The sequence below is a fragment of the Carassius carassius genome, chromosome 40 (assembly GCF_963082965.1).
Source record: "Carassius carassius chromosome 40, fCarCar2.1, whole genome shotgun sequence".
NCBI lineage: Eukaryota > Metazoa > Chordata > Actinopteri > Cypriniformes > Cyprinidae > Carassius > Carassius carassius.
This window is the reverse complement of record NC_081794.1, coordinates 6,054,765-6,077,961: the sequence shown is the minus strand read 5'-3', so window position 1 is coordinate 6,077,961 and position 23,197 is coordinate 6,054,765. Positions and strand designations below refer to the sequence as shown.

Here is a 23,197-nt window from a genome sequence, read left to right as displayed (position 1 = left end):
CCAGGACAATCCCCCTCGACCTCCACGGTCGCATTAACTACGTCCATCTAAACATCTTCCACCCTCTCCAAACTCCTTACATCCAGATAAAAGTATTTCCCTCTTTCTCTCTCTCAGGCTTTTCTTCTCTCTTGTTTTATAGGGAAGGATTTGGCAGTGTCTTTCTAATAAAAGGGTCATATCATGAGGAATTGGGTTTTGCTTGATCTTTTGAGATAAAAGAGTTCATTAGACTACGAAAACACAAAGTAACTTTCAGAACTCAAAACACATCCACCCTAGACCAAAAAGAGCATATATTGAAACTGAGCTACAAAAATGCCTTGCTCTGAAACTCTGAACTTCCTGCTGTCAGCTGGATACGTAAATATGACCTCAAGCACTTACAAACCAACAACACTTATATGGTGTTAAGGTAATAAGGAGGAAGTAGGACTTTTGTTCCTAAACAGCAGAAAAACTAGCGAGTACAATGTGGTAAATTCAGCCAAACCTAATGACTAATTGACTAATGTGATTCGCGGCTTAACCATCATAGAGTGAAAGTTTTGAAAGGGCAGAAAGAGAGAGAGAGAGAGAGCGCAAGAGAGCGTGCGAGAGAGAGAGAGAGAGAGAGAGAGCGCGCGTGAGAGAGAGAGACAGAGGGGGGGAGAGAGAGAGAGAGAGACAGAGGGAGAGAGAGAGAGAGAGAGAGAGAGAGGGAGAGGGAGAGAGAGACCGTCTTCAAACAACACGCTGTCTTGCTCTCTCTCCCTCGCGCATATTAATCAATTGACACGATGGTGTCGATGTTTAAATCATTTAAAATGAGACTGTAAGTGAGCTCACCCCCATTTTTGTTTGTAGGAAAAAATTTGATTAGATTTCATATCGCAATATATAAATCGCAGAAAAATAAAATTTCGCAATGTCATTTTTTCCCAATATCGTGCAGCCCTAATCTCAACATCAAATTACTAAATGTAAAAAGTAGTGTATCATTGAACTACTGATTCTTCTGTAAAAATCTCCACCATCCTATATATAATAAGTGGTAATAAAATATATAATAAAAGCAAAAAGCCAATCAATAAGAATGCCTCACCATCAAATAACATTTAATAATAAACAAGCCCTGTTTTAATAGGACAGGACAGAAAATAGAAATGTTAACAGCATTATTCTGAAATGGTTTGGTGGAGTGGATGTTTTCACAACCATGTGACAAGCAGGGGTCCAGATCAGCTGATGCCGGAACAAAAATCCCCAGTATCACTTATTGAATTCCATATTCTCAATCCCCAACCACCCTCTTAAAGTCCATTCAAGTGAGGATAAACTTGAGTCAATTCAACATCCTGTTGTCTCCTAACATGTGACCAGAGAGGCATGCAAGCGAGCCAAACCCTGCAGTTATTTCCATTAACAGAGGAACAAATGACTAAAAATATTCAATATCACATCTGCACCATTCCAGCTGTATTTTTCCTTAAATAGCGATGCTTTCCATTTTCATCTTTCTTCTATAACGCACTGGACCACTCTCAATTCTGTAGAACTCCCCTCTTCATCGCCAAGCCCTTGGAAGCACTGTTATTCGCTTCAAAAACTTAATGACAAGACTAAACGCAGAACATTTTCCGCCAAGTAGCCGTCACTTCGAGCATAAAAAGCACTAGAAGTCTTTCCCCCCCCACTCTCTTTCAGATTTTCTCGGCCAACATCAGATCTACCCCTCTATAACAAATCTAGTGTATGAGAGCCTTTACATGAACAATGACATCATATGTTGAACTAAAGCCTTAATAAATAACACACCCTACGAAGTTTAACATAACGACTTCTTTGGATTTCAATAGAGTGTGCTGTGGTTGTTTAAAGCCCTGGCGAGAACAAAGACATTTTAATCTGGGTATTCAAATCCCTGCAGGCCGTCCAATTCGAGCAGAACCCCTCATGTTAAACTTTCACAGACAAGAGCATGTTTTTTGAGCAATCAGAGAAACCTAAGGACATCCATTAAAGTCATTTGGAGCCATTTACTCAATTGTATTACTCACTGTCAGTTTGTTCAACCATCTTGTCAACTGCTATTATGTAAACAGCTTCATCATCCTTTACAAAACAGCATTCAGTAACCCAGCATTTTTCCAACAGGAAGTCATGCACGTAAACTGAAGCCTCTCTTTTTCAACTGGCAGCATGTATGGAAAAGTGAACTGCACGCAAACCCACTGTTGTTTGAATATGGTTTTCAAACACAAACTCTCAGTATAGCTCCATTTCACATATTTTAATACATTTAAATACAATCTCAACAGATTTATCCACAAAAGAAATCAGTGCAGACTGCAGAAAATAAAAAATAGCATTTTCTTTCGGAAATGTACACTGCTATAAATGGATTTACACTCATTAACATCAAGTTGCTCTAAGTTTCTTTGTTCTGTAGAACACAAAACAAGATATTCTGAAGAATGTTGGTAACCAAACCGTTGACGTTAGCCATTGACTTCCATAGTATGGAAAAACAAAGAAACTAAACTCATATACGTTTAAAATGGCATGAGGGAAAGTAAATTATGACAGAATTTTCATTTTTGAGTGGATGTAAACAGATTGGAGAAAGACCGCCATTTACAGCCAGTAATTACATTCACAGTTGAGGTTTTCTAACCATCAGCAAAAAGTGGGACAAATCACTGCTTTTGATATCATAGCAGCCCTTCTGAAAAAATAAGTTACTGACACAAGCAGACGGACTGTGACGGACTCAGACCAGGCTTTCAGTTCATCTGAGAGTTCTACTCTATCATACAACAAGCTCTCGACTCTCAACTTGACAGGCTAAAAGCCACGAGTGTCTGTTTCAATCACCAGCTCACAGTCACTCTTTCCTGTTTGTAGGCCAACAGAGAAAGCTGCCTGCTCTCATACAGCAACCCATCGTCAGTCAGGTAATGAAGACGAGGGTCTTGATATGGACCACAGACTCAATTACTGAATCATAAGCCATTATTCCTCCATTCATTATTTCTTTCTTCACTCAATTATGCCAATACAATGCATCTTCATATGAATAAATAAGCAGTAAACAGTAGCCTCTAAAGCAGCCTCTAAACGGTAAGGTCAGAAACATAATTTACACTTGTATGCAAATGTTTGGTCAAAGCATTGCAAGAATGTAGTTAGGGTTGGGAATCGAAAATCAATACCAATTCGAGAATACTTACGGTATACTTAAGGTCAGGAATCGAATACTTGTGAAATTTCAATTCCACCTATCAATTCCTGTGTGCACATCTTTTATTTTTAGCTGGGCGAAAAGTGGCTGTTAAAAATGTATTTGTCTTTGACTCATTCATTCAAGAGATTCATTCAAAAACACTGATTCATCCACTAATGAAACAAATCACTAAATCATTCCATTCTTAAATTCCATGAGATTTTGTTTAGTTGTCTAATATTTGGTCTTCAGAATTGTGAGAGAACTACAATCTCTATTTAAAAAAGTCTCTGTTTAGAGAATCCAGAATCATGCACCTCTATTCAGCACACAAACAACTCTTAATCGAGTCCAGTGTTTATGTAGCCGGCTGATTTTTACTCATGGTATTCAGCAGCAATTAAATGTTTTGCAAAAAGACACATAAAATAAATATTTGTTATCTAAATGTTTGACTTCATTTTTTAACCCACATTGGATTTGAAAATGGCAATCGATAAGAATCAGAGTTGATAAGCAGAATCGAAATCGGAATTGGAATTGATGAAATTCAAATGATACCCAACCCTATTGGTAGTGTTGTAATGCTAAATATACATTTTTGCATTATTGTGGTAGCAACAAATCTCATGTTACCATTAAACTGATCATTTTGACCAATGTATATTTACAGATTTCCACACTTTTCAACTTCGGCTATTGCTTTTTTATTATCAGGTCTAAATAGCACAATTTAAAGAAACATATCACTATTTTCGAAAATTGTTGAGTTGAGTTTTACCATTTTCTAATCCATTCAGCTGATCTCTGGGTCTGGCAGAAGCACTTTTAGCTTAGCTTAGCATAGATCATTGAATCTGATTAGACTGTTAACATCTCACTCAAAAATATCATTGTTATCATAATATCAGTATAGTTCCTAGCCATATCGGCCTAGAAAATCACAACTTTTAATTTTCAGTCAGTTAATATTTGACAAAAATGGAAACAAATCTGCAATTCGTCATAAATATAATGATTAAAACCGTAACAGTAATCAGAATAATAATTATTCATATTTTTCTATAGTGAAGCAGATATTAATTACAAATGACTTCTGCATGCTGGTTATCAAACAATAAATATAAAAATACAATCTATATCGCTATCAGTCATAAAAATGCAATATTGGTCAATCTCTACCTGAAAGAATGAAACAACGCACAAAAACATGAAGTGAATTCATAGTTGTTTCACACTGTACACTTTCTTTAAAATCTACTTACCGAATTCATCACACACGCTCTCGTTGTCCAGCAGTGTGGGGTGCTCAAAAGTGTCCCTGCAGTAGAGGATCTGGGTGTTGTTGGTGAGGGAGGCAATTCCCCCCAGGGCCAGCACCACATGGTCCGTCAGGAAGGAGGTGGGCCGCTCACGAAGCCGCGCGATGATGGAGCGGTACCGACAGTATTGAGGGTAACTCAGTACCAGGACTTTCTTCTCCTCCACATCCTCACCTAAACACAAGAAAGTACAATCCATTTTTTAAAAGAGAACACTTATTTCTGGCACACAAAAAGCAACTCGAAATAATGTTTAACAGAAAAAAAAAAGGTGTAGGATTTACTCTGAAGCAATTCTTGCTAGCAAATTTCAAGGCCATAACCACAAAACATAAAGAAATAGAATGGTGATGGGAATTCTATGTCTAATTCTAGTTGGAATGTAAAAATTTTCAACCATTTGCTAATAATACTTGAAATAATATTCGACACATGCACTTTTATTTGTACACCTAATATGTTGAAAACGCAAAACGTTTCTTGCCTCGTCACATTCAGTAAGGAACTATATAAATCACATAAATGATATTACATTTTAAATACAAAACGGCCATATTTGAGTTTGCATTACCGGACAATTAACATTTATATCATAAAGCATTTGTCAAATATTAAATGTTTCACTACTTATCTCGCTTTTTTCTAATGATAAACGGATTCTTTTCACTAAAATTTACACACAAAGTCGTACATAAAAGCTGTGAAGTTATAAATGAAGTTGTAAATAAAACATTATTGAAAAAAATCTATTATATATATATATATATATATATATATATATATATATATATATATATATATATATATATATATGCTATTCTAGTCTTATTTAACATTTCAATGCTTAATTGAATGTGTTACTTGCCATTTCTTTTTAATCAGTTGTGAAATTTACTAGCAATTTCTGAGTTACAATATTTCCAGTGCACTTAGAACAAATTCAAGCAGAACAGTAAATGTCAAGACGGTGAGCCTGTGTCTTTACAGGTGTAAACTATTATTTATTTACACCATTGATTCCGACATTATTCTTTCCATGAAATAAAAATGGTGGTAACTGCACTCTCATACCATCATTTCATGACATCAACTCGATCCAACTTGTTTATATCAAAGACAATGTATTACATCATTCAATGAGTCAGAATGCTACACAATGGCATACAGCACAAAGACCATTGATGAATCCTATAGCTTCGCAGTAATGATAATTCAACCCAAATCGAAGCACTGTGACTTCATATAGCTAATCTTATTCTATAATGGAGGAGAGCTGCTCCCAGGGGTTCGGATATAGATTTGTGGGCTATTATGTTTTACTACAGCCTGAGCTGCTGGTTTAACATGACAGCTCTCTGTTAGGATTGGCAATATAAAAGATTCTGGGCAGGAAGCCACGTCACTCAGTTCTTAAAGAGATCAGAGATCTGAGCAATAGCATTCATCCGTTAGTCTTCCCATCAGAACTCGAAAGAACTCTCGGCTGAATCAAAGTATCATCGCATCTCTCGACCTCAAAAACCTGACATCTCGGAAAACAAGCTCTCGTAATATGACATGCGAGTTGCAAACCTCAAACGATGGTGTCCTTGGAGAGATCTAGCTTTATTCGCACACAACGACTGCAAACATTCTGCTGCTGAGAGCCATAAACGCATTTTTTACATGTCATTTCTGCACCACCAACATCACCAAATGGAACTGCAAAAATAATGATTGTTTTCAAACGGGTTTCCTGCGCCAACTGCCACTGGTCACAAGCTCAGATCCCACCACAAAACACACTTATCCACTTATGAATGTAGTCTCAATTTGATGGCTGTAGAGAAGAGAACATAAAATATTTTGATTTATACTGTTTATCCTTTTATTGGACGTTCATTACATGTATTATGTTCCTTTTTAGTGGAGCACGTCTTCTCATTCTTTGTATTCTTTCTCATCTATTTTAAAAAGCATGCCTCCAGATACAAGTTAAAAAAATAGGCTACATTTTAATAAAGACACATTAACATACATTATTAAAATCACAATGTAAAGCACTTTGAGTGCCTAGAAAAGTGCTATATTAATTTAATGAATTATTGTTATTATTACAATTCAATTCAGTTTTCCCCCTTTTAACATAAATGTTAGTGCTAACCATATTTGAATAAATACGCATACATACATAATATAAACACTATCGTTGAAAAGTTAGGTTTTTGAAATACGACTCATTAATAAAAACATTATTACAATATCACATGATCCTGCAAAAATCATTCTAATATGCTGATTTAATGCTTAAGAAATATTTCTTATTACGATCAGTGGTGAAAACTGTTGTGCTGCTTAATATTTTTATATTTTTTTTATTCTTTAAAAAGAAATGCTATTTAAAAGATGACAAACATTATAAAAACAAATGTACACATCATTGTTCAAATGTATATATATATAAACATTTGAACAATGATGTGTACATTTGTTTTTATAATGTTTGTCATCTTTTAAATAGCATTTCTTTTTAAAGTGCTGTTTTTCTACATCTAAAACTAACAACTGCACAAATCAGAGTTTTAAACTGTATTTAGACATTCCCGATTTTCATAACAGACTTTTATTTTATAAAAAAAATTAATTTGTTATTAAATTTGACCTCCTGAGCTGCATGGATAACATTTTCCGCAGGTTAAGCGCCCTTTTTTCATTAACAATCTGCTGAAAAGAAAAACAAATGGACTTAATTTGTTAACCGTTTCAAGAGTATTCCCCTCTTTTGCTTGCAATTAGCACTAGCAAAGGTTGCTCTCATCCATCTTTTAAGGGCCGCACTGTGCCATGCTAATCACGCAGGGATCCAATGTACATTTTCTTGATTAGATTTGGCTTTGGGCTGCAGAAGAGGTCAGGAACCAGCTCTACAGCCACGCTGTTAATAACATCTAACCTTTTCTAAAGAAAGGATTTCTTATGTTTAGCTATTTAATTGGCTAGGACCACATGATTAGAGAGCACTGAAAATCGCATTATGCAATTTTCCAGTAACACACTTCAACAAGAAGCCTTTGTGATGAGGAAGGGGGAAAACGCACACAGGTAGGGCACCGATTGGTTGCAAAATCAACAGACTGAAATCTGCATGAGTAATCCTAGCATGTCTCATCAGATCAGAAGGAATGGACGTTTTCCCTATGTCAGTTTGCTCCCAGTATACTGCTCAAGGACTCCACAAATGTCAAATGGGCCTCTGTGGGAATATATTTACATAACACCTCTCCACCGCTTGCCACTGCCAAAGAGGACCAATTAAACATAAAACATGGACGTATGTGGTAAAACACCTCTGAGTTTTAATAATTCATGACTTTTTTGTTCTATAAAACTTAGTTTGAGGATCTGTGACATCAATCAAAATGAATAAATCCATTTTTTTGAAGAGATGGAATGAAATTCAGGCTCTTGACTTTTTCTTTATTTTAAAAAAGAACAAAATGTCAAGATACAAGACAGAACAAAAAGCTCAAGGAGACAGATTGAGAGAGCCGTATAAAACACTAATTACAGCCCAAGGTACATAATTTAAAAAAAAAAAAAAAACAAAAAAAAAACAAACAACCGGCAGCGTACTTTTACGACATGTAAAGATTATGACATCTCATAATGTTTGTTTAAAGTTCGCTCTTGCCGTGAACTTGCCTGAACTTATGATGGGAGTTTACAGGGCAATTTATCCAAATTACTTCTCAGCAGGTCTTCCGTGAGCTTATCTGCCAATCAACAATTGCAAATAATGCCATAACCCAAGATTATGACACAAAAACACAACTATGATTATAACAGAAAGAAACCTGAGCTCTCAGTAGAACACTGTTTGTCATCAGCCAAACATCTCCTGTAGACCGGGGTTATTATTGTTAACTAAAGTAAACCATGAAAACATGTTTTATTACCTGAAATAAAACGAACATTAACAGAAATGAAAGAAAATATATACTTTATATATAAAAACTTCAGCTAGCTGACAAGAAAACTTTTCAATTTTCTTTTTAAGTACTAAAATAACTAAAATAATACAATTTACAAACAAACCAAAAACAATATTTCTACATTCTTCAAATTAAAATAAATACAAAACATAAAAATAAAATCTCATTTAAAGCTTTTACAAAAACCATATCATTATAATATTACAAAAATAATACTGCTGCAGACCACACTCTCAAAAGAAAAAAAAAGAAAAAAGAAAAAAAATAAATAAACTTTTATAAAAGTAGGGCACAATGTACTGTAATATATTCATTTTTACAGGTCTTTTATATAATTATTATTATGATTATTTTTTTTACAGGTGTTTTACCTGTATTTTGAATTTTGGACTTCATTGGATTGTGTTTTAGTGTTTTTTTAATATATATTTTATTGCATTTTATTTAATTTCTTTGTTTAATTTTTATAAGATTTTATACAAAATATAAAAAAACATTACGTTTTATTTAATTATGTATATTTATTTATTTTATTTAAATAGTTAGCTAAAAGTAAAACTGAAATTAAAACAATTAAAAAAAAGAAATAAAAGGCATATACAGACTACTCACTGAAATAAAAATAAAAATATTACAAAATATCATTCCTCATTTTAATTTAGTTCAACTTGTACTAAAATAACTAAACCTGAAATAAAAATTAATTAACTATATAGACATTTATTTAAAAAACACATACTCATTTAACTAAAATAAAAATGGAAAAAAAACTAAACAAATAAAAACTGATTCAAAATATTAATCCTGTAATATAGAACCTCAACAATATTAAAACCACACGCATGGTACACTGACTAAGCCTCAATAAAACAATCGCTGTTAATATGCATTACACATAAGATTCAAAACTTTCCCCAAATGTGCCGGTGAATTCCCAGAAAGTCAAACACAGGCCTAGAGATACATTCCTGTACATCTCCTCCCTCCAAAACATCCCTTACCCAACATATTCTCCCTGTCAATGAGCCAGCTTCAACAAACACGCTGTAATAGCTACCTGTCTCTTTAAAATATGCAGGTTCAAATATCAATTCAAGCATGAGGACAGAGACAGAAGGTGAAAGAAAAAAAAAGAACAATTCCTGGAATCCTGACAGCAGCTGCTTGTTAGTTGTCTTGGTTACTGTATTAAAATAAGCGTGCGTTGATGCTAAAGTTATTGGCGTGTGTTATTATTATTGCTCCCTGCACCACAGAACACAATAATGAAGGAAAATGTGTGTCATCGCCACGGCAACTGTTTTAATGCAAGACTCCCTGTCAATAATAGTTAACAAAATTGCACTTCAGTCATAAACCCACAAATCAATTTCCTGTGTGTGTATGTGTGTGTGTGTGTGTGTGTGTGTGTGTGCAGAGATTGTAGAGAAATTTTAAATGCATGTCTTATTAGAGCTGGGTTCAGCATAATCATTCTTTCCCTAATTATTATTCACAGCCGCGACCTCTAATGAGTCAAATAACATCCATCTATTAATGTTGCGGGCTGCTGAGATTCTGCGCACCCTGTTGGGTTATTAAATTGGTTCTGATGCTTCAATATGCCCGATGTGAGAGCCTGAACAGATTACAACATACACTACCCGAGCAATATCGATCTCCATGTTGTAAATACAGAATAACAATGTCAAGAAATATCTGGAGGTGAAAAGACAAAAGAAGGGCTGCAGAAACCAAAAAAAAAAAAAATCACATTGTAATTATTTTACTTTGAAAAGCAATCTGTTTGTATTTAACATCTCATATTGCTGCTGTTTAGATACAGACAAGAATAAAAGTCATTGAAACCAAGGCTTGTAGATTAAGGCCATAAAGACACTTTACTCCTCTGCCATTGGTCAATAAAACAAATAGCCCCACTTTAAACTCATGCGATTGGCTGAAGCATTGTTGCTGTGTTGCTATGATGCTCATACAAACAGATGAGCAATGTTTTAATAGCACAGTTTTAATAGCAAAAAAAGGACATGCATCACATTTACCGTCATTCTTGAAGAATCAAACCCAGACCTCTTTGTCAGTATCAGAACAGTATGATATTTTCATCAAACTGAGAGGAGTAGGCGCTTGGAAAAACACACTGCTCCTGCACTCAATTACTGAAAAGGTTTCTTTGGCGAGTTTGTATGATTGCTGTTCGCGTGCCACAGAAATCACTCGATAATTAAACCCAATATATTGTGATTTACTTGGGATACAGATGTGGGCGGCACGACGTGGCACAACTCTACCCGTAATTCTATTATAGTACTCTTTATTTGATTCCAGCTTGTCCGAGCTGAAATTACCCTGAGCACATTTTTCCAGGATATCCCCTGTTGTCCAAACCGTTTGTTGATGATTTATGGCACATGCCGATATTTTATAGCAGTGAGCATTCGTCCGCTACAGTTCCAGCACAATTTGTGTTGCTCCCTAGCAACAAGCAAAGTACTAATATTCCTACAGAGGGACTGGCTGTTACGATCAGAGACTCAGTGAAACGCAGGAGACGAGAGATCCAATCGCAGTATGGGATTTAATGGGTAATCCAAAGAGAAATCAACAAGCAGGGGTCAAAACCATAAATCCATCCAACAAATAAACAAACAGGAAAGGAACAGGAACGGGAACAGGAACTCGGAAGACGAGGAAACTGGGTGACGGAAAGAAAGGACTCCATGAAAACAAACAGGAAAAGACCAGTAATATAGGCAGGGTAATGACTATCAAGTGAAGACACCTGAGTGCAATTAACAGGAGTGCAATTACTGTGAAGAAGGGACAAGGCTTTGAAGGAATTGTACCACCATATCCGTGCGGTCGAGACAGAAGCCCACCAAGGCGGCGCAGAAGACCACCACATCCATGCGGTCGAGGCAGAGGGCCACCCGGGCGGCGCAGAAGACCACCACAGTGGGATCGATGACACAGGAGAGCAATTCTGGTTAGGCAAGTCTGAAACAGAGAACATGAACAAGTTAAGGTTGGCCTCTGTGGCCACGACAGGATCAGTCGAGCGCTCAGAGAGTTTGGATGAGACGTGACGAGGCTCTGGAAGTTCCACAGAGACGAGGAGAGTCTCTGGGAGTTCAGCAGAGGCGTAGAGAGGCTCTGGTAGTTCAGCAGAGACGTGGGGAGGCTCTGGTAGTTCCACAGAGACGTGGAGAGACTCTGGTAATTCCGTGGTGTTTAGACTGGATTCAGGAAGATCAATGCTGACTTGACTCTGCTCCTGAACATCATTGGTGACTTGACTCTGCTCATGAAGATCATTGGTGACATGACTCTGCTCATGAAGATCAATAGTGACTTGCATTTGTTCATGAAGATCAATGGTGACATGCCTTTGAGCATGAAGATCACTGGTGACTGGACTTTGCCCATGAAGATCATTGGTGACTTGACTCTGCTCATGAAGAACACTGGTGACTGAACTTTGCCCATGAAGATAATTGGTAACTTGCCCTTGCCCGTGAATATCAATGGTGACTTGCCTTTGCCCATGAAGAACACCGGTGACTTGACTTTGCCCATGAAGATCACCGGTGACTTGACTTTGCCCATGAAGATCACCGGTGACTTGACTTGACTCTGGAGTGTCAACGGTGATTAGCCCTGACTCCGGAGTGTCAACGGGAACCTGACTCGTCTCTGGAGGGTCAATGGGAACCTGACTCGACTCTGGAGGGTCAACGGGAACCTGACTCGACTCTGGAGGGTTAACTGTGGCTGTCATCTTGGGCAGTGGCGCTGTGCCGGCAGCCGTCTGGGGCAGTGGCGCTGTGCCGGCGGCCATCTTGGGCAGTGGCGCTGGGCCGGCGGCCATCTTGGGCAGTGGCACTGGGCTGGCGGCCATCTTGGGCAGTGGCACTGGGCTGGCGGCCATCTTGCGCCGTGATGCTGGTCTCACGACCACCTTGTGCTGTGGCGCTGGGCTGGCGGCTATCTTGCACCGTGGCGATGGGCTGGCGACCACCTTGTGCTGTGGCGCTGGGCTGGTGGCCATCTTGTGCAGTGGTGCTGGGCTGGCGGCCATCTTGTGCAGTGGCGCTGGGCCGGCGGCCAATTTGTGCAGTGGCACTGGGCTGGCGACCACCTTGTGCTGTGGCGCTGGGCTGGCGACCATACTGTGCAGTGGTGCTGGGCTGGCGGTCCTCCTGTTTGCAGACCTCCTGTTTGTTCCACCTGTTTGTTCAGAATCGGCCATCCCACCGGGAGAGACAGGAGTGGCTAGAGCATCCCACAGAAGGCGATGCTGCAAGTAGCACACAAATTCCCAGAAACCAAATGTGTCCAACTGATCCATTTCTATGCGAGGTACCGGTTCATCCAGACCGGTGTTGAAAATGTCCTCAAGGGCCGCCTCATTATATCCCATACCCTAATAGTTAACCATACTGGCTGGGGAACGGGAATGAAGTCCCACACCGCTGGATCTCGACATGATGGAGTCCTTCTGTTACGATCGGAGACCCAGTGAAACACAGGAGACGAGAGATCGAATCGCAGTATGGGTTTTAATGGGTAATCAAAAGAGAAATCAACAAGCAGGGGTCAAAACCATAAATACTTCCAACAAATAAACACACAGGAAAGGAACAGGAACGGGAACAGGAACGAGAAGACGAGGAAACTGGGTGACGGAAAGAAAGGACTCCATGAAAACAAACAGGAATAGACCAGTAATATAGGCAGGGTAATGACTATCAAGTGAAGACACCTGAGTGCAATTGACAGGAGTGCAATTACTGTGAAGAGGGGACAAGGCTTTGTGGGAATTGTAGTGCCTACGGTGAGGTGCCTATGGGGAAGTGAGACCACTAGTGGAGACTCAGGGAAACAGAGACCAGACAGCGTGACACTGGCTCCAAATATAACTGTCTGTATTATTGATTACAACACAGCAAACTTTGCATTTAAAGGCTCTTGTAAAACATGACAGGCTAGAACAAATTTGGTTATGTCAAAATGTTCCACTTTCTGAAGAGACGAGAAGAGACACATTGAGCCTATTATTCTAATGATGCCTCTATATAGAAAACTGAATAATAAGGTGCAGCTACATACAGGAGACACAGATATTGTTTCAGGGAAAGAAAGATCACTTGCCATTATGTGCTCAAGAAAAAGGAAATATAGATATCTAGCAATATAAAAGAATATCCCCCCTATATTTGTCCTTATTTTGCAAGCGCTATAACATTAAGCAACACTGTCGATGTTGCAATGATTGAAATAGTTTCCTAAACTGTGCAATTAGACTTGTTTTGCAATGCCTCCTAAAATATTTGAATAGTCTTTCTTACCTTAAGTGTTTGATGAACTGAATTAATTCAAACTAATTGAATTAGTTTAAAGTTTTGATTTGTTTCCATCAAATAAATTATGTTGCATATTAAAAAAAGTATGCTTTTTATATATATATATATATAATTAATTATATAATCATAATATATACATATATATATATATATATATATATATTTATTTATTTATTTAATATATATAATCATGTGACACTGAACATTGAATTAATGGCTACTGATTTCAATAAATGTAATTTATTAGTTAAATGTATTAAATTAATTTCAAATAGAAAACAGCTATTTTAAAAATGTAATTTTTCACAATATTACGCTTTTTCCCAATTAGTTTCTAGAGATGTATCTTTCAAGCAACATAAGCATATTCGTGAGCAACATACAGCACAATGACAGAACGAGCGGTTCACAGAGTTGTGAACGTGAGTCATGGGAATTGTACGTGCACTGCAAAATTCTCATGAATTGTTCAAGACTTGATATCATGAAACATCTCTCGTAAGGACTACAAAAAATCCGATCTGGCCCTTTGAGCGGCACCCCAGTATTTATCTCCAGTCGAGTCCAAAACAATGGAAATAAAGGAGCTTTCATCTCTGAAATGCATAAACACGACAGGGATGGATTAACATTTTGCCAGTCTTTGATGCAACCAGGAAAAACAGCCGAGCATAGCTCATTTTGATGAAATAGTAAAAGCAAAAAAGTATTTAATTTGGTATTGTTTTCTTATGTAAACCTTAACTCATTAAATCATGTATATACTTCTCTTCCTGATTAATCCACAAATGTTTTTAATCAGTGAATGCATGCAAGAACAATAACTTCCTCGATACTACATCTTTGCCTGTATTTATTTATTTAAAAAAAAAAAATCAATATGAAGCAGTCAAACACTGGCGATGAGAGACACGTATGTCAAAGCGATTAACTTGTGTTTGTTCACGGGAAATGGCAAATGTATTCTGGGGAGCCCCGCTGGAGACAATGGCGGCACTCATGTGACTCAACATGATGACAATAGCAACAGACAGAGGGAAAGAAGCGCATTAACCAATGAAACTAATTAAAAAGCATTTTGAGTGTGACACAAAAGAGGGATTAGATGACAGAGGATAAGAAGATAGTGTGCTATCAATGCACTATTGTGTGGATTTCTTCATCGGCAGTCAGCGGTAGACAAGGCCTTTGCAATTACTGTCCAAAGAATTAATCATTCATAATTCTTGGAGCTGCCACAAAGAGCACGCTTATTAAAGGATCACCGTCCATCTTGAACCGCGGGGTTCTGTGCTATGGAAGAAAAAACACATTCGTAAAAAAGCACACTGCACTGATATAGGCAGTAGCATTTATAACTAGGATTTTTTTTTAAGAGATATCTAAAATGATACGATATGACCAAAATATTAATCTTATTTTAATATCATGATAATAATATTTAACTATATAGTTATTTTTTCTTGAGTGGTGCAATCAAGATATTGCTCAAAGAAATATTTATTTGACCGTTGCAACTAACTGAACATAAAAGCAATTACTCAACCAATGATATAAGCTTGGGGCGGAGCTATCCTTTCATCTGACCAGTATGGCGGAATGGGGAAGGGTTTAGGGCAAATTAGCAAAAAAAATTAATAAAAGAAAAAAAGAAAGAAAGAAATGCACACAAACCTCATTCTTTTTGAAGTTCTCTTTTGTGATACTAGTGGGTCATATTTATTATAATTTATTCTCTCTTTTTATTTGGACCTTCATTTTTAAAAATAATAATAAAATCTATAATGATAAAAATTAAACAAATCGATAAAGCATTATCACTATAGTATTAAACAGTACGGTATTTAATATTTTTGTAATAATTATGTTATAACCATAAAATATATTAGAATAAGTATAATTATTATTATAATTTAAAAATATAATTTTGAAATACAAAACAACAACAAAAGTGCAATTACAATACCAATATTTATAGTTTTTTTTTTATCTTTGAAACACGCAGCACATCACATTGCATATTTATATAATTACAGAATTTGATAATTGCACTAAACCATGTCGCATTCTCAGGCATTGTTAGAATTTACTTTTCATTAATTCATTGATTGTTTTAGAATTTTTTTTTTAGAACTGGTGAGTAACACTGTTTCAACACTTTTTTTATGCATTATATTACTATACCATATTGTTGACTTCATCCATAAAAATATATCATTACACCCCTGTTGTCAATAATAATAACACTGTTATTATTCAGCTAGCTAGTTTTAAACGTCAACAATTTCACGTTAATGCAACAGTGCCCCTTGTGGCAATGCTGAGAATGCAACGTACTACACCATACCAAACCTCTACTGGTTTACATATTTCTACCACATCGCCTAGCTCTATTCTAGAGGAAGCAGAGTTTTTCACTCTGAAGAGTCAAAAGGGCTTAGCCCACTGGATATTAGACACCACATGTCTGAAAGGTGCCATGTCATTATGCTTAAACTCAATCAGCCACGGTACGTGAGATGACAAGAAATGAAACACTAGTGTTCACTAATGGCTGTTATTAAGCAGCACCGACACTCACTGAGGTTAAAGGTCAAACTGACAACTGCCCCGGGGCACAGGGGGTAAGAGGTGGCTGCTGATTGCCCACTGAGGCTGTATCAAGCAACTGATCTCAGATCAGCAGTAAAGGGCATCTTTGTTCTACTGTCTCAAAGGGCTAACAGCGAACTTGATAAATCAGTCCAAGAGAGTTTCCCAGCCACTGAAATATCAGCTCTGCTTTAAATGCATGCTGCTGTCTTCCATTTCTGCTAGCTTGTGCAAATCACCTGGGGTTTGAGAGCAGCCCCCCGAGAGAAATACCACATCCTCTAACAAAAAAAACATCATTGAGGTCAAATTTAACAATGCAAAGAAAGAAACCAACTTACAGGCATAGGTCACCCAAAATTCTGTCATTATGTACGCACCCTTTTTTCAGATGCATACAATTACGTCTTTTCATGAAACACAAAAGAATATATATTAGTAACCGTATCTGTTAATTTCCCAAAAATGACAAAAGCACTATAAATGACACTTATATGATTTGTACATTATATTTCAAGTGTTCTGAAGTCATACGACAGCTTTGCGTGAGGAACAGAGACAAATTTAAGTTCTCCTTTTGTGTTCCACAGAAGAAAAACAAGAACATGAAGGGGGTATAATTACTGACATAATTTTTTTTTTTTGTAAAACTACTATTTTAAATGTAGTTGGGTATATAATGCAACCTGGATAATTTTCTGGATATAAAGGCAGTACAAAATAATGGTAAGAAATGATTAATTCTTTAAAATGGAAGAGTTTATTGCAACTTTAGACTAAATATTTATTATAAAAAAGTCAAATAAAATTTAGCATGCCATGAGCTTTTTGTAGAGCATTGTACTTGAAACATGATCAGGCTCATATAGTATAATACAGGAGTTAAAAAAATAAATAAATGAAGAAATAAATTAAAACACTTCAATTTTATTCCAAGACACAAACCGAGAAAACATTTCAATTTGGTATAGATGTTACTATTTATATAAAACAATTTAATCAGTGAGATCTTAATAACAGTACAACAGACTACTAACATAAAATATAAATGTTAGTTAAATGTCACTCTATATAACCCAATAATATGTCTTATTCATGATTATATTGCATTGCATAAGAGATCAACAAAAACATTCTTCAAAAACCTGATGTATCATATTGGATATATCATACTTTACCATCATTTTTCAAAAAATGGATGTATGGATAAATCAAGTAAACCTATGTTGCTTCAGTCCAGTAAGTGTTCAACCTTGAAATATAAAGTAGATAAAGTAGCCTTTACATAGAGTGGAATAAATTTGATGAGCAAATAATTAAACCCCTCATGCACACAATATTCAGAGCCATGTGACTAAGCCAAATGAATGAACACTCTTAAAGGCAAGCAGACACTGCAGGCAAAAAGGCCGTTAATTAGCCTAAGAGATGTAAACCGCACAAAGTCTGAGATGTTTAATATTTAAGGAAGGCCTTCTTGAATTTCGCAACTCCCCCCAAGCTTACTAGACATGAAATGATTGGCTGACGATAATAACAGATTAGTCATCGTGAGTGACTGGGGCTTGGCACCAGACACCACAATAAGCCACATTGTGTTTCCTGACAAACGCAGCCGGCCCCCTCGCTTTAAAATATAAGATTCCACAATAGCTGCCCGGAGGGGGTGACGAACTTCAGAAAAGATCAGCACACTGCATTAACATTTATTTGAATTTCCTTCGCAGGAACAAATGCAGCTGTTTTTAGAACATATAATGCAACAACGCTCCTCAAATACAAATGAAGGCTTATTTTCCATCTGTTGTTAGCAACTCTTACTATATTTTTCCTCTTATAAGAGAGGTAATGTTAATAACTCGACTGTTGTTTCAGGCTCTGTAATGGACAGACAATAAAATGATTCATTTCCTCAAAGGTCAGGCCTGGGAGACATACACAATGTCGGACTGTCTGCTGGCACGGATGCTATCTCACCTCACATACTTCAGCTCAGGGAGTCTTGCCTTTTGGAAATGACAAAAACGGGGCCAAGTAACAAAAAATATATATGTTTAGGTAATGATTATGGCTCCTTGCCCTGTTTTGTGTTTAAAAAATGACTGTTCCATTATTAGGGAACCAACTGGCTTTTTCCATTTCAATTCCCACTCCACAGTTTTGGAAACGCCGGCTCTGGTGCCTGGATTCAGTCAGAGAACAGCGATATACGAAGATCAGAGGGCTCTAATGGACAATAAGCCCTGTAAACTTCCAGCAGGCTTGCCAATAAGAAAAACATGACGGTTAGAAAAAACGAAAAATGAAATAATCGCCTGGATTGAGAGCAGAACAAACAGAACAATCCTAATCAGTATAAAGCGAGCGAAGCACAGGCATAGTTTCTGTAATAAGCATTATTAAAAAAAAAAAATCTAAGCGCCTTTTCATTTGCTTTTGCAGGATGGTGATGATGTCTTTTTATAAATAACATCTAAATTCTGGAAAATGTAAAGCAAATGCTGAAACAAACCTGTTTCTTTTCTTTTTTTTTCAGCGCTCTGTCTACAATAATGTACACAGGAATATGCTCTACATACATAATAATGCATTTTGTTATATGCGTCTCAAATATAGGACACAGTTTCATGCCCAGAATCTCCATGTTTGCAACACCATTTGTATTTAGCCTGGAATATATTACCCTGGCTGTGAAAGCTAACGTGTCATCTGTTTTACTCTCCTTCACATTAGCCTCGCTCTCCCTGCCAGTGTCAGCACAATGTGGATTGCCTTTTTCAGGACATGAAAATGAAAGTCGCATAGATTCTTGTCACAAATCAACTGCAGCATTAATGTTTTTGACATGAATGTCATTTAGGCAGACAGATTCTAGCCAATAACCCCAGCATGCAACGAGCTGAAAGCCGTCTCTAACAGAGATCCCAGAAAGGCTACACATACAAATAAAGTCTGAACATAATAAAAATGCCACTTTTACTACTCCATGATAGTAGGAAAGAATTTAATGGAGAGATATAGGAATAACTGGATAGTCAGAAATATATATAACAGTTATTTATAGTAAAATAAATACAGACAGAATAGACAGACAGACAGATCGATAGACCAAACAAAACAACCGACTTACAGACAGACATTAAACTCAATGACAGACAGACAGACAGACAGATACTGACAAAAAGAGACAGACAAACAATACGTAATCAAACGAAATGACAGAGAAACAGACAAATACAGACAGACAGACAGACAGACGGACAGATAGATGGATATAGACCAAAAAAAACAACCGACTTGCAGATAGACACTAAATAATCAAACTCAATGACAGACAGACAGACAGACAGACAGATACTGACAAAAAGACAAACAATACATAATCAAACGAAATGACAGAGAAACAGACAAATACAAACAATGGATAATCAAACAAAATTACAGACATACACAGACAGACACACAGACAGACAGACAGATAGATAGACCAAACAAAACAACCGACTTACAGATAGACAATACATAATCAAATGAAATGACAAAAAGACAAATACAGACAATGGATAATCAAACAAAATGACAGACAGACAGACAGACAGACAGACAGACAGACAGATAGATAGATAGATAGATAGATAGATAGATAGATAGATAGATAGATAGATAGATAGATAGATAGATAGACCAAACAAAACAACCACCTTACAGATAGACTATACATAATCAAACGAAATGACAGAGAAAGACAAATACAGACAATGGATAATCAAACAAAATGACAGACAGACAGACAGACAATATGACAGGCAGACAGGCAGACAGACAGGAATAGAGATAAACAAATCTTTTCATTCATTCTGTCAGGTGTTGTTAGGCTCTAATATTCATTTTACAGTGGCTATAATTGTGCAGGTACATAAAATCCACAATAAAAGAGAAGTCATTTGTGATTATATCACCACCCTCCAGGTGCTGCACAAACGATCTCTCAAACGCCACTGAAATTACGACAAATTTCCACTTCTCACGCTCCCTGCAAATCAACACCCGATCATCTTAAAGATTCCCCATCCGGCGTTGAGTTACCGTATGCTCATTATGTCCCATATCATACACAGATAGCACAGCAGGGTGGGGTTCTGATCACACGGCGCATCTGATAACACCCAGCCATTGTTCAAAGACAACGACTCTTCAGCGCTCTTCTTATATATCATATATATCATATTAGTCGGAGAACCTAAACTGAACCCAGTAACACAAGTGCAGGCTTTCAGACAAGTAAACATACAAATAGCCAGCACCATCCTTCCTGTGACCTGAATGGGTTTTTATGTCGGCAGCCAAAATCAGAAATTAGATGAGGTATCGCTAGCATCATGAGAATTAATTTGAGCAATATATCCCAAAGTCAAACTTCATCACACTGTGTAACAAGGCCAGAGGGGAGATATGTTAATTACGAGATTAAGAATGCATCAAGTCAATTTCAACTTTTTTTTCCTTTTCCTTTTTTTCCCCCTCAGTTCAGCTTCAGAGAGATCCATTAAACCTTTTTTTCCTCCATCTAAGACACTAACTTGGCAGCTGAATATGAGAAAGCATAAGCAAATCTGCTGGAGTTTGTTACTGGTGAAGTGGATGGTGACTTCAAAACTAATTGCTGTCACTCGACACTTGTTTGGCTACCTAAATGTGAACTTGCTACAAGACTGATATATTACAAGATGTTAGCCACTTATTGGGTGCTTCTGCAAACTTACTCCAAAATTCTTTCCCATTAAAACGGATCCTTGCACACTCTGCAGCAAAAGTGATATTTTTGAAAGCCACAAAAAGCATTTCGCTGGAGAGGGCGGAACCAAAACGGAACATCATTAAATCTACAGCACTTTCAAGGGCAGTTCAAAGATCTGCATTATTATTATGCAGCGTCCCAGAGCACTCTGACAGAAGCCTAATATGGCAAAATCCTTATAGCCATCTTCTCGTTCCCTCAAGACATGGCTAAAATTATTGCAGTCCCTCTATCGAAAGCAGGACCTTTTAAAATCTAATTATTGCAGACTTCACAAATCAGAGCGTAAAGTTTATGTCAGCTTTCTAGACACTAAGCTCTTCCCTGTTGGCAAAATATATTGCAATATAGGTGATAAACAATGTTTCAATTGATTACAAACTGCATTTTTTATTTTTTTTTACATCTCCTCACAGTTTTCTTGGCAGTCTTTTACTGGCTTTCGTCCACATACCAGACGGTGAAAAAAAAACTGTTTTAATTATTAATACACTCCCTATTTGTGCAGGTGAACGGTCAGCTTCTTATACAGCAGCAATTATGCCTTTTTATTTTACAGTGCTGTTTCAAAAGTGACAGACACAATTTTCATATCACCTACAGACAGCCTTTCTTCTAAACCTGAGAAAGGGTACGTTAAAACGCTCCAGGTCAAAAATTTAAAAGCAAAACATGATGGTGAATCATTCTCCTCAGCCCAAATTAATTTCATAACCACCTCTGATCTCATATTTAAAAGCAAAGAGTTTACTCTGTGATGCCTTAATTCATGATTATGTATTACACTTTTCAATAATAAACTGATGTACAAAGGTCAAATGTGGACAATAAAAAAAAAAAAAATGTTTCAGTTAAAGGTACAGTTCACTCAAAAATGGTATTCTGTGATTATCTGCTCACCTTCAGGTCCTTCCAAACCCGTTTCACCTTTGTTCTTCTGTGAAACACAAAAGGAGAAATTTCGAAGAATGTACTATTTGCTCTTTTCCACTGAACTGCAGTGAATGAAGCTTTGAAAGATTGGACTGATTCGGTTCAGATTGGACTGATCAGATTTAACACAATAATTCAGTCACAGCTATTCATAAAACATTGGTGGTTATTATCATTGAATAATGACTTCATTTCTTGGCCCGTTTTTCAAACAAATCTATCTTATGATTTAAAGCGACAGTTTAATGTTGTTCAAAACCTATATGAGTTTCTTTATTCTGTTGAACACAAAACATGACATTTGGAACAATGTTGATAACCAAACAGCAACTGACTTTCATAGTATGGAGAAAAAAAAATACTATGGAAGTCAATAGCTTCCGTCAACTGTTTGGTTACCAACATTCTTCAAAACAAGAAGCTCATACAGGTTTGGAACAGCATGAGGGTCAAATATAGTGCACAAGTTGTATGGACTAGTTTTATGATGCTTTTGTGTTCTTTTACAACTTAAGAGCTCATGTTCCTATTCATGGAAAAGATCAGCTGGTACGGTCTTCAAAATATCGCTTTTTGTTTTTCATGGAGAAAAGCAAATCATATGGGGTTGAAACAATATGACAGTGAGTAAATAATGAAAATACTTTATTTGTAATAAACAGACCATGTCTCATATTGATAGAACTGCCCTTCCGAATAATCCAATCCAGTATGGTTCTATGACAGAATATTTCGCTTACAGAGTGGATCTCGAGGTACTCTGTGTAAATCCATTTAGCATCCTGACAACACAAACATTCTCATATAGAGTCATTAAAAAGCGACTTATTAACATTACAAAAATGTGCACACTCACAATACACAAAGAAATAATAAGGTTGCAGGACTGACAGCGAATAAATCACAGATCTTTTTGTGCAGCTATTGATTGTCATTCGCAGCTGTAGCCTGCACATAAGCTACAGTGACAAAGCATCCATTATTGATTCTTCTATCTCATAGGAACCTCATAC

The 23,197-nt window shown here is 36.8% G+C and overlaps 1 protein-coding gene across 1 annotated transcript in view; it reads right to left on the bottom strand.

Moving 5' to 3' along the window:
• Positions 1-23,197, bottom strand: part of LOC132122026 (AT-rich interactive domain-containing protein 5B-like) — a 110,077-nt gene that overhangs the window by 71,842 nt on the left and 15,038 nt on the right. The window contains exon 4 of the mRNA XM_059531860.1: positions 4,471-4,701. Within this exon, the coding sequence (XP_059387843.1) occupies positions 4,471-4,701 (231 nt within the window). The remainder of the gene's footprint in view (positions 1-4,470; positions 4,702-23,197) is intronic.